The following is a 14052-nucleotide window of genomic DNA, read 5'->3' as shown; positions in this document are numbered from 1 at the left end:
CTTTTGAACCGACTATGTTTCTTTAAGTCTAAAGATCAATAATATTCGGTGAATACAAACATGGATACGATTGGCACTATAACTGCTTTAATTGCTCTACAGAAATACCTTAACGTCAAACGATTCTTTTTATTAATTTGCTTATTAATTCGAAAATGTAAAACGACAAGGTATTGCCTGAATTGATATTTTACAACATACCGCGCTAATGTACTCAGAAACTACTAGAGAAATGTATTTTTAATCAACTCTCATAAATATGTATGCTGGTAGCAGTTTTGAACGAACAGAGAATGACATACTTTTCGACTTAGTCGGTCATATGGTTTTATTTTTATTTATTTATTATTATCTGATAGTTTCTTTTTTTGGGTTCTTCCAGCCGACATTCTTTCTTATGATTAAACGCTGCTGCTTTATTAATTTGTTGTCAAAGACGTAGATAAAGAACAACAAAATCTCTTACTGGAGCGTGATTCATAGCATAGTCATCCCCTACAATCAATAACACCCATTAAAGAAATAACCACATTCTGCTTAATGCGAATTTATGTTTATAATAAAAAAAATCACAAGCATTTGAAACTAAAATTAATTTTAGCTGTTGATTTTGGGTTTTTTAATTTCTTTCGAGAAATCAAAAAAAAAAAGAAAAATATTCAAATTTCAGGTAAGGCGCTAATTGTAATTATATTGTATTTTATATTCCGGACGCAAAAAAGACTGCAGTCACATTGAATTATATGATAAATATCATAATTACCATTGATTTACCTCATGCTTACATTAGGCAAATATTTCTCTGCCTCGACAAGGACAAAATTCTTCCATATAAGAATATTATGATTTGTCGTGGGATTCTCTGGGGTCAATAATAAAGACGCTATTTAAAAATTAGCACTCTCCTATCCTGTGTTTAGCATTATTTGAATTCAAAGGTGTAAAGAGTAGGACTGTCACCCGGGATAAATCCCGTCCCGAAATTTTTCGGGATCCCAAAAAAACTATTTCAAATTTGTGGCTTTTTAGCATTATTTATTAATTAAGTGGATTCTTCATTCAATGCAAACTGCTCTTAGATTTCCTACCCGACAAATTTCAAATTTGTGGCTTTTTAGCATTATTTATTAATTAAGTGGATTCTTCATTCAATGCAAACTGCTCTTAGATTTCCTACCCGACAAATTGATTTAATAAACATTTATGGTACACCTTGAGTAAGGGCCTGTTCGAAATTGAAACTTTTTACTATGGTGAGATATCAATTTACTATGGTGAAAAACAATTGATAATTTGGTGTACTCATTTCTTTAACAAATAAAACTACTTTTGGTTTGTTATGATATAATCAAAACATGCCAAGCCTAGTGATGTCGTTAATGTCAAGAAGTTTCAACAAATGTCAAATTTCTTACTAGCCCGCTGAGGTATACTATAAAAAGCACAATTTCATCAAAAATCGAAGTAAACGATAAGGTGATAAACATTTTGATGGCTTGATATTTTTATTTAAAACCAATGAAATACGAAAAGATTAACACAAGTGTACGAAAATATACTTAATATAACCAAGTCACTAAAATGTTTTACTGAATAAGATAGCGATATGAAATTGCTTTACTTGTCATATTTTTTTGTTTTTCTTTTCTTGTTGAGTTGGACTAGGTGTTCGTTAAGTATTATATCAATTTGAAATTGCTTTTTAATTTACTCTTATGTTCTTTTGTTAATAAAATTCAATTAAACTGTATTTAATGTGCATTGTCATTATTTAAAATATTTAAAAATCCCGAAAATTTCAGGATCCCAAGAAAAATTGCCGGAATCCAGTGAATCTATATTTTAAAATCCCGAATCCCGGGATTTATAAAAAATCAATCCGAATGACAGCCCTATTAAAGAGTAATAAACAAACTAATACATGAGCATATTGGACACATATACCAATATGCCAGTTTTCACACTTTTGTTGGATATTACGTTGTCACCGTGTTGTAATTATGACATTATGAGCTCAATCTCATTAAGTTGTCACCGACGGATGACATAAAATATTCTCCACTACCATCAACAACCCCCACTCATCTTTGCTTCGAGCTGTATTATTGTTGTTGTTAGGTAATTCGCAAATTCTGCCAAGCAATGCTTGGTAAGTCTTTTACGTAATGCTTTATAAATATGTGCACCCGTACGTATCAGCTTAAGTCGTCTAAGATTCGATCTAGACTTCCTAATAAACATATACCACCTATGTGAGCCAGTGTATGCATGTGCAAACATGTTAAGAGAATGCTACTATGCTAACCAGACTTGTATTTTCTTTTAAAAAATTGTATGTGCAAGATAAAAAGTAAATTACAACAAAATATTTTGTGCAAAAACTTGCAAATTCTCAACCTGTTGTCCTCTCTCTCGTTCATTTTGGGGTAAAAATGCCATCCAGTAAAGATGTACTTATGTTATACATTTTTCTCTGACTGTACGATTATGTTTTTATTGCATGGATGTGTATTTACGTTTTCTCCAAAAATTTTGGAGATTCGATTTTTAACATTCAACACTTCGAAAACATCTTCCTATCCATCGGCTTCCAGTTGGTGATAATTGGTTTCCCCATCGTTGGAAAACAAAAAAAAAACAGAATATCAATGTAAAAACTGTCTTTGCCCCGCAGCATACACCCTCTTTATTTGACAGTGTCGGTTGTCGCAAACGTCAGACAAACAAGCAGTATGTAGACATTTTTCTCTGACTGTACGATTATGTTTTTATTGCATGGATGTGTATTTACGTTTTCTCCAAAAATTTTGGAGATTCGATTTTTAACATTCAACACTTCGAAAACATCTTCCTATCCATCGGCTTCCAGTTGGTGATAATTGGTTTCCCCATCGTTGGAAAACAAAAAAAAAAACAGAATATCAATGTAAAAACTGTCTTTGCCCCGCAGCATACACCCTCTTTATTTGACAGTGTCGGTTGTCGCAAACGTCAGACAAACAAGCAGTATGTAGACACGAGCTTCTGATATTTGCCACAACGATGATATACAGATTGCTGCACTCTGTCTGGCATGTTGTCTGGCGTCTGACAACGGACAGACAGTAATTTGCAGATGTAACCACTGATGCTAGAATATTTTGACAAATTTGTTGAGCAACTTTATTAGATGGAGGTGCCTGCCACAAGACTAAAGACTTTTGACAAGCTGTTAAACAGACATGCAAGCATTCCCAGCAGAAATTGCCCCTAGCTTTAGGGATGCAGACGTGAGTGAATTATTCTCACGTTCACACAAACTGATGGTCAGTTTGGCTCGTGCCTCTTACTTGTGCTTTTTTTCCAAAACGTTATAATATTTGGATTATGTATGCGTTTTATGTCATGTTGGTGGCTCGTTGACAAAAAATTATATATATTTTAAAAAGTTTAAAATATACAATTATAATAGGATCTCTTCAATTTTTGTTAGCAAAAAAGCGATTTCCCTTACAATAAAAAGGGAAAGGCATCAGAAGGACTCGAACTTCATAGTAGTGGAACACTCAATTCTTTGTTTGGTGGTTTCACTTTCGTGCTTGTGAGGGTATAGTATAAATAAAATCCGCATATAGCAACATAAGCGTAGGAAGGCCTCTGGGGAGGGGGCTTAGACCCCCCTCCCCCCAGAAAAAATGTAGCCCCCTCAGAATTTGAAAACCTATTTACGATTTTATATTTTTTATAAAAATTAAACAAGTATATACAACCGTACAAAGTTCCGCTAAAGACTTTCATGCACAATCGAATTACTTGGGTTGTGGTAGGAGTTGCCGATGGCAATGTTTGAAGTCTGATATTATTGAAATAAAGCTATGGTTGATCTTATGATTTAGTTGAATAATAAAAGCTCATTTATTATTTTGTTTAGTCTGGTTTAATCAATTAAAAAATAGTAATTGACATTAAAACTATTCTTTCATAAATTAATATCTTATTAATGCTGCAAAAAAGCGTTGCCAAAAAAGAAGTGGAAATGTTCTTTTTGGGTTCGGAAGTGGTGCAAAATTGGCGGAGAAGCGATGAATGTAATATAAACTTGTCGTAGAACGGATGTCCACAGTTTCAACAGCCGTTGCAATGAATTTGCATCACTTCTTAAGGTGTGATCCGAATTCAGTGTTTTGAATGTGAATTAAAAAATTTTATGATATTTTCCCAAATAATAATTTTTTATATTTTTTATGATTTTTAAAGCATTCAAAAATTATCAATTTTCTATAATGGATTTAGCATTTTTGTGGCAAAATTTGTATAATTTGTACTATTTAATTTATTCGTACTCTTTTTTAAACTATCTGAAAAAAGAACACAAAAAATCACGCATTAAAATATGAAAAAATTAAGTAAAAAACCTCCTGTGTAGTTAAAATAATTAACTTCTTTGTGAGGACATGTTTGGAAGTGCTTTTAAAGTTGTGCCTTTAGAACAACTACCATTTTTTTTTTGCTGGGGAAAGTGTGGAACTACTTTTAGTTGCTTTATTATAAATTAGTTGTCGAGTTTTTTTGATTTTGATGTCTATTTTTATGAAATAAAACATTAATTGAACCTATAAGTTCAGTCTATAAATTTTTAGCTAGGGGGGCTATAGCCCCCCCCCCCCCTAGGAAAATTGTCTAGCTACGCTAATGTATAGAAATATTTTACCAAATAATTGTATTTTGCCAAACAATTCTTATGTCATTTATATAGAATAAGAAGTAAAACAGACCTAGAATACTGTCTTGAAGAATACATATAACGCTGGACTGTTTATGTATAGTGAAAAAACATAGATCAGATTTATAAAAACGTCATATTATCCTGACATCTTCTTCATCTTCAGCATTCTGAGAATTCTCAATTTCAGTCACTAATCTAAATCTATAATCTAAACTTAGAATTAAACTAAATCAAGAGATCGCTCTATATTGAAGTAATATGTATTAAAAGCATTGCGTAAACCAAAGTAAATTTATATCTTCAGTCGGACTCTATCAAGAAATGAAGCTTCTTCTTCGACCTTGATTCCACGGCGGAGAAAAAAACTACGAAGTAGTGTCTTATGGTATACACATTTGCGTAATCACATGCAATATATCCCTCATTTTTTGTATATTAATTACAAAACTACGATATTACGAAATTAACTATTATAATAACATAATACACAGTATTCAATTATAATAAAATTCTTTTCATTCAATCCACTAACATTTTGAGTAATTCATTCGGAGATATCATATTGATTCCAAATAACTTGCCTTATATTCGCAACAGTTTACTGTAGATTCTAGTCACGCGCTCGCCTCTGGTTTGTATGCTGTACATCTATAGATCAAGATGTAGCATTCCGATGCCAAAACGCAGAAGGAAGTAAATTATTGTGTTGAGCCACTGGATGCGCCTTGGCGCGTAAACGACATGTCGAAAATGAAATTTACACAACTTAACAAGTTTCATAGATGAAGAATGGCACACTTTGCAGTAGATAGACCGATAAGCACTCTTACCAATACTCATTTATAAATCAATCCATATTGGTAGCTATGGGTGATGGTGTCATTGAATGTTGGATCAGATATTAATTACATATGTTATACTGCTACGGGTCGTTAATTAACAATCATCACTATTAATTTCAAGAAAACGGTATATTCACTCAGTTTTCTTTGAAATCAGACTGTGATGCGTTTTGTGTTAAGAATTTTATATACTCGTAGTGTAAGTTAAGTTTTAAGATGGGCTTTATGTACTTAAAAGTTTTACAAACATTTTTATAATACACTCAAAAAAAAGTGAACTCTCTATTTCACTAAAGCCAATTTAACTTTATTTTAGTTCATGGAATTATTATGTTTGTAGAAAGTTTCCTTTGCTCAAATCATTTTTGCGTACGTTAGTTAAATTAACTAAAAGACGGGAAAAAATTATACACAAATTAAGCATAAAGATTTGCTAAATTCGTACTTCTCACCTAATAGTTCATCATTTCTCTAAATTTATAAATTTTACTACAACAGCGTCCATCATGAACTTCGTATGTCACTAAAGACATTCTTGCAATTTTGAACTCCAAACGACAAAATTTTCTTTAACAAGTGAAAAAAATTAATTATGTCTAATAAATTTTCTTGAATTTGTCGAAAAATATTTACTTATTTTTGTGATATCGGCGTGATGCCAGCGTTTGTAATACTGTTTAGTTAAAATTTTCTAAAAATGTTCAAAATTTTCTAAAATTACCCAAAAGTTTTCTTCCTGGTGGGTTCACTGTTTTTTCAGTGTATTTGGCTCAATCTCTTCCCTTTTAGAAGTCCATAATTTTAATATCAGTATTTTAAAAATATGTTTCACTTACGGAAGGTTTAACGCAACTCGACTGACCTTTATACGAATTTTTGAAAGTACACCCAGAAAAAAGTGACCCCTTCTTTAAGTTAAAATGAGCTCATTGTGAAGAAAGTTGAACTTCGTATAGCGCCAAAGACATTTTTATTTGTTTGAACGATGTGATTTTCTTAGAAATTAGGTAGAATGCATTCCATATATTAGTTAATATTTTCCTATATTTATGTACCACTATACTACAGAATGAAAAAATTTAACTGAATTGAATTCATATATGGAATGATTTTATTGAACTTTTTTCATTCATTTGGACAAATCTTACATATTTGTTGTAAACCTTTTACTTCAAATTTAGAAATGATTACCTTCGTTTTTAAATACAAGTTTATGTATTTATATAAGCAATTTTTTCTTCAATAAAAGACATGTTTTATTAATATATTAAATATATTTATTTAGAATCAACAGCATCAACTGGCCTTGAAATATCTTCTAGTACCTTTCACTTTGAAAAAGTTGTAGCAATTTTGTCCACCTTTTACAATTTCAATACCTACAAATATAAACAAAAAATCCTAAACTAATTTTTTCACAAAAGGTTAGCGTCACTGAATATTACCTGATAATTGAAGATTCCAAAATGAAGTCGAATGAAGGGGTTGTTATACTGCTGGTGTTTACTTTTTTATAAACCAATTTTCAAAAAACGAACATTTTTCTCACTTATTTAAAATAACAAGTATTTTATATATTTCATTTGTTTTTTATTATATTAATTTACTATATTATTTTTAACAATCTCTCAGTATACCATAACAACGCGATTCCAGCTAAAAAAAACAACCCACGCGCAAAAACATCGATTACATCGATGACAGGTATTGATTACAGGTAGATAAAATAAATGTAGGAAATTTTCCTATACTCTAACAAGTGTGTTTCCTTAATTTTTGAAAGGATTGAATACTTCTTAGTACGAATGAACTAAGAAATTTTTCTATGCCGAGTGTTACTCGTATCTATGATAAGCTTTCAATAATAAAGGAAGTCAGAATTATCATTTTATAAGAAATCTTACCAAATTTGAGTTTTTGTTTATTTTTATCAGTGAATAAAATTTTCTTTTCAGTAGTAAATTCTTATACCCAGCGAAGAAAACAGTATTAGTAAAATGCCATGTCTTATTCTAGTTAATGAACTATTCCTAACTGCTTTCAGTTTAGGATTTTTTTACTGAAACAAGTAAATTTTATTATTTCACACAAAAATTTAACTGAATGGAAATAAAATGCCTAAACTAAATTGATGAACATTTTTTCCTTTAATTTCGAAGACACTTTTTTCTGGGTGTATACACCTTCAAAAACAAAAATCGCCTCTGTAACATACATATACTCCCAAATATATTATATTTCAAGTAAATTTTATTATTTCACACAAAAATTTAACTGAATGGAAATAAAATGCCTAAACTAAATTGATGAACATTTTTTCCTTTAGTTTCGAAGACACTTTTTTCTGGGTGTATACACCTTCAAAAACAAAAATCGCCTCTGTAACATACATATACTCCCAAATATATTATATTTCAAGCAAATTTGAGTTCCAAACATATAATTTTTACACCGAAACAAACAATCAAAAAAGGGCGCGCTATTGCCAACAGAACTTTATTTTAGTTCATGAAGATTAGTTAATTTTAGTTAAATTTTGCCCAATGTGAGCAAATGTTTCTTATTTGAATAATTTTTGCTAACTCTAAAAACATGAACTACAAATAAGAAAAAAAAGTTGTATTCAAATATTTTAGTAAAAAATAAAATAGTTCATATTTTCCTAAAATGGGAGAAGTTTGCTTATATTGAGTTCATAGGTCTCTCAAATTTGTAAATTTTACTAACATTTTACCAGTGTTAAACGTCGTACAGCACTAAAGTCATTTTAACAATATTTAATTCTATTTTTTCCTCCAACATATGAAATTTTCTTAAACAAATGTACAACATTTATTATTTTTAATACATTTTCTACAATTTGAAAAGAAGTGTAAACTTATTTGTAAAATGTTGCAATTAAAACTATTTTAGTTCAAATTTTCTATAATAAACCTACATTATTTTACATGGTGGGTTCACTTTTTTTAGGTGTATGCAAAAAAGTCTTTTTCGTCCGCGCAGAATTGGAAAATTCTGTCGAAATTTTCCAAAACTATTGCAGATGCACATTCTACGAAAACATCAATCTGCGCCTGTCTGAATTTGAGAAAAAGTATCGTATTTCAATGTTGAATAAAGTTATGCTTTTACCGGATGTTTTTTCTAAAGAAAAATGCCTATGCCACGTTCAGGGATAAAAACTTTGTCTGAACATTTTTTTCTAGCAATATCATAAGTGATAATAAACGGCTGTCCCATACATACATTTAGTGTATTAAAACCATGTTATTACTAAGTAAACTTCATTAAGTTGTGGAATATTATGTCATGCTCTTAATGTGCTGTAAATGATTGGTGGAACTTGGTTAACACACACTATTATACAATACTGGCAGTATTCCTCTTTTTCTCTCTGATCAAAATCGACAAAATAGCTTTCAATAAATCCGTATTGTGCTCCAGATAAAAAAACACAAATGCCTTATATCATACCAGTTTGTGGGCAATCAATGCAAATTGGGAAACCCCATTTTTCAAAAAAAAATGTATTCAAATTTATCGTTAATGACATTCTAATTTCACATTAATAAATAAATAATGTTTTTTATTATACCTCAATTCCAGTTGATAATTAGCAACAATACTGCTTAAACCGAAAGAACTGTACTAGGCGGGTGAAGGAGAGTATACAACAACAATGGCACCTTGTCGCTCGATAACGATTGGCGGCATACTGGCCGTTTTATCGCTGGCCGCCTCAACGGTACATGGCTCGCAATATGCATCTAATATGTTCCTGAATGGCGAATACAAAAATGGACTGGCCTCCCATCCTGAGGAAGATTACCGATCGGATCCAGCTGCTGCTTTTATTTCGATGCTAAGCAAGAGAGCTGCAGCTTTTGTGGGCCAACAGTATCTACCAACATTGCTAGAGTGTCGAGGACGGGCGCAGCAATGTGTACCCAAAGACAAGTGCATTAACGGATACTTTACAGAACAACTACCCAAAGTACAGGTGAGAAAGACTTTTAAATATAGCCAATAGTTAAAATACAAATTCAAGAAGGATGTTCCAAAGCATATTCATTCAAAACATCTATCGAAATTTTAAGAAGCTATTGGCACCATAACTGACCCATTGGATACACTTTTGTTTATTTGCCTCTCCTGAATGAACAGTAGTGTTTCGTTAAAGCCAATAAGTGGCGGGTAAAGTGTAAGGGTAGAAGATGGTACAAGTGTACGGTTTCAAACGGGTTTCCACAATTTATTTATTGTTATTTCTTTCCTTACGGATTTTTTTTCGACTAAAACAGCACCAATGATTAATTTAAAATAAATGTGCTTGGATACCTTTTGGTAGCCCCTTAGTGCATATTTGTGTGTGTGCCTCTCAATTACATAATCAGAATTGATTTTGGTTTTACCCATACAATATTTTCAAAACAAACAAACAACAATAACAAGATTCCAAATCAGCAAAAAAACGAATAGAGCCATTTTGCAATGAATGCTTATCAATTCAACGATTTTTATAAAATTTATGCAGATAACCAGGCCGAAATCCAAGGCGCAAACATCCTCCTACCGATGTGTGTGCTGTGGGATTGATGGATTGGTAGGTGTTTCATTCACGGGTATTGGTTATGCTATAGACCTTTCATACAGGCACTGGCTTACTTTACGCGCAGCAGTAGCAATTTCATTTTTTAAAACCGTTAATTTCCGGTTAAAGCCCCCTTTTTACATCAACCCAATTTTAATTTCGATATATGTTTGTTTGTTTGTTTTGGTCTCACTACAAACATTCATCGCATTAACGATACTAAGAAGATCTTCATGGATGAATTTCGTAATGCAAGCTCGGGCAAACAATGTATTCCAGCGCCGCAATTTGTATATATGAAGGCATAGTGTATAGCCTTCAATGTATAATGGATATAATGGGATAAATGGGATAAAAAATATTTTTAGAAATATTAAATTTTTGGAGTTTAAAAGGGGATTAGACGATTTTGACCACCGTCATTTGTATTTTTGGGGTTTAAAAGGTTTAAATTTTACTATTAGCATAGTTATCACAAGTGATATTTGACGTCTTGCGAACACTATCTAGTGTGCGGTTCAAGTTTAAATGGGGCCATATTTGCTTGGTGTCGTTACAACCTTTGCAATTCTCCCATCGAACATTTGCCATCATGACGGCCTTCTCACGCAGTAAGAGCTTGCAGGTTGCCAGAGACATACTAACAGATTCTAGTTCCCCTGGAATATGTAAGGTAGTTCCTAGCCTTGCTAACTCATCTGCTTGACAGTTCCCCGATATGTTCCTATGGCCAGGCACCCATATTAAGTGAATATTGTACTGCTTAGCCATCTCGTTGAGAGATTTGCGGCAGTCGATGGCCGTTTTCGAGTAAAGGAACACACAGTCCAAGGATTTTATTGCAGATTGACTGTCTGAGTATATATTAATGCCAACAATTTTTGGAACATTACTTATCAGCCAATTCGACACCTCTTTTATTGCTAATATTTCAGCCTAAAAAACACTACAGTGATTAGGTAATCTTTTCGCTATTAGAAGTTCCAGATCTTTAGAATATACTCCGAAACCCACTTGTCCATCCAATTTGGATCCATCAGTGTAGAAATCTAATCTATATATCTTTTATTCCCCGGGGTCTGTGTACACCACACATCACTGTTGGGAATTAGAGTTTCAAACTTTTTGTCGAAAAGTTTTTTTTTTCGCCAGAATGTAATCCACTACGTTAGGCACATGTGGCATTATTTTAAGGGCCGAACTGTGCCCGTACATTTTTTCCGACCACAGCGATAGTTCGCGCAACCGCACAGCCGTTGTTGCAGCTGACTGGCCAAAATGTCTAAAGGCAATAGATGCAGCATGACATTAAGGGAATCTGTTCCTGTCTTACTGAATGCGCCTGAAATACACAAACACGCCATACGCTGAACTTTATCTAAACAAGTCGGTTTCTGAAGTGCCGGCCACCAGACTACAACACCATATAGCATTATAGGTCTAACCACTGCCGTGTATAGCCAATGCACAATTTTCGGTTTTAGTCCCCACTTTTTTCCTATTGCCTTTTTGCTAACGTGGCTTTCCTCGCCCATTCTTCAATATTAAGCCTAAAGTTCAGCAAAGATCGCAAAACTTCCTGGGAGTTTTGCAATCTTTGCAGTACATGACTAATTCTGTCTTGACAGGATTTACTCCAAGACCATTCTCTTTCGCCCATTTCACAGTCATCCGGAGGGCTCTTTGTATAACATCTCTGATTGTGGATGGGAATTTTCCCCTGACTGCTAGAGCCACATCGTCTGCGCCACCACTTTTATCCTTTCTTTTTCTAGGGAAACCAGAAGGTTGTTTATAGCAACATTCCAAAGAAGAGGTGATAGAACTCCTCCTTGGGAAGTGCCTCTGTTCACATACCTTTGCATGTTTGCTTGTCCTAGTGTGGCTGAAATACGTCTCCTCATTAGCAGTTCGTCTAGCAGCCTATGTATACCTTGATCAACATCCAGTCCATTTAATATCGAGCTCGGATGGATGTTATTTAATGCCCCCTCGATTTCTAGAAACGCCACGATTGTGTATTCATTGACATATGGTGAGCTTTCGATAAAGCTGACTAGTTCATGCAGTAGACCTGCCCTTCGAGTATGCATGCTGTCGTTTCGAGAGCAAACTTGAATCGACGCTAGTTCTAAGATAAATATCTATAATTCTCTCCAGAGTCTTAAGTAGGAATGAGGATAAGCTGATTGGTCGGAAATCATTCGCACTCGAGTGAGAGTCTTTTCCTGCTTTAGGTATGAAAACGGCTTTTGTTTCCCTCCACTTTTCTGGAATATATGCTAAGTTTATACATCCTTTATATATCACCGTTAACCAAGGGATAATTCTGTCAGTACTGCTTGTAACTCCGCCGGAGTAATCGAGTAACTTTTATTGGTTTTAGAATGACGGAATGATAGATTATTTTACTTAAGACTCAACTCAATTCAATGGCTGGAATAATTCAAATTTTTTACGTTTATCTTAGTTTTTGTTTTTAAATCTGAAATAAAGAAACAGCGTCGCATATGAATAACTAATACGAAATCAATGCAACGCTCTATGACATGCGCAATTTAAATCCATAGACATGCGCAATTTAAATCCATAGCTTCTTTTGCTCAACTTCGGGAACATTTTCGTTGCCGTTTCGGCTACGCTTTCCTGCTGTGTAATTAAGTCGATTTTTAAATCAGTTAGAATCGGCTGTCGCATTCTTTGATAATAACACTCAATATGACAATTAGCGGTTTACCCAGCCAAACCTTTCTGTGAAAAAGTGTGAGGTAGTTTCTTTTTTTATTTGCTCTCCTGGATGAAGTAAGTTAATTATTAATTGCAAAACTGGTTTCTCAGGCGACCACTAACGAAAATAGCCCATTATGCAAATTCCATAAACAAATATGTCATCCACATACACCAATACAAAGCTCTGGGTCAACGGATCAGTGGGTCAATATTACATAAGAATCTTATAAGGAGCAACCCACGAACATAAATGACTTGCCTTAGTAGCCACACAACTCTGTTTGTTCATATTTTATTAGGACCCTTTTGCAATTACTTTGGTTGTCTGATGATAAAGCCTTTGCAGCATACATCGATTGGGGAAACCCAAGAAACCTTGGCAACGATTTTTTAGGTATGAAAAAAACAATGACACAATTTTGTAATGCTAGAAATACTGGATGACAATTCTCTCGATTTTCAAAAGTTTCTCTTGCCTTTTCATTAAAACGAAAGAATCATCCGTCACCGCGTAAATATATGTATCTAACATTGACTTTCCACCGGCATTACACTTACATATATGTCTATAATATTTGATCCATTTGCCAATGGTTTGGCCTATGAAATCATAACCTTTAACTTCATTCGATAACTTGACATCTTCCAACAAAACAAACCGTAATCTGGAACAACATATTAGTAAAGCCTATTTCGTGTAGCACCATTTCCAAGACGCATATTAATGTCGAGCAGGTTTTATCACAAATGCTGAATGTTATTTGGTCCAATCCTACAGTGTCCAATTGACATTTTAGATCATGGAAATGTAGCTGTAACTAATATTCTTCCGTAGTTTGGACAACCGGAAACTGGACGTTACATACTTATATTTTATGATTTAACCAGCCCCAAACACCTCATGTTGAAATTTGCGATACATGGGCTGCCAGCCTATGGGGGGGGAGGGGGATAAGCTGAGTGCACAAAAAAAAGAAAAACAACGAACAACAACTGGTATCTGGCGTTGTGAAGATTTGTGTTCTACGAAGTAAATCATCTCAGAATACCATGGTATGATAAGAGCTCATTCGTAGCTTGAGTTACTGACAATAATTTGAATGTAATTGTCATAGAAACCATTTAACAAAAAAGTTCCAAACAAACTCGTATTTGAATGAGTTTTTCGTTCATTTTTTCTTGGA

General features: G+C 33.3%; 1 protein-coding gene across 3 annotated transcripts in view; it reads left to right on the top strand.

Annotated features, from left to right (window-relative positions):
- Positions 1–14052, top strand: part of scaf (inactive serine protease scarface) — an 81539-nt gene that overhangs the window by 29459 nt on the left and 38028 nt on the right. For all 3 annotated transcript variants that reach the window (XM_075310026.1, XM_075310025.1, XM_075310024.1), the window contains exon 2: positions 9154–9547. In XM_075310026.1, the coding sequence (XP_075166141.1) occupies positions 9227–9547 (321 nt within the window). In that variant the 5' untranslated portion in view covers positions 9154–9226. The remainder of the gene's footprint in view (positions 1–9153; positions 9548–14052) is intronic.

This window comes from Haematobia irritans, chromosome 5 (genome assembly GCF_050003625.1).
Source record: "Haematobia irritans isolate KBUSLIRL chromosome 5, ASM5000362v1, whole genome shotgun sequence".
NCBI lineage: Eukaryota > Metazoa > Arthropoda > Insecta > Diptera > Muscidae > Haematobia > Haematobia irritans.
Note: the sequence above shows the minus strand (reverse complement) of the source record. Positions and strands in the feature narration are given on the sequence as shown.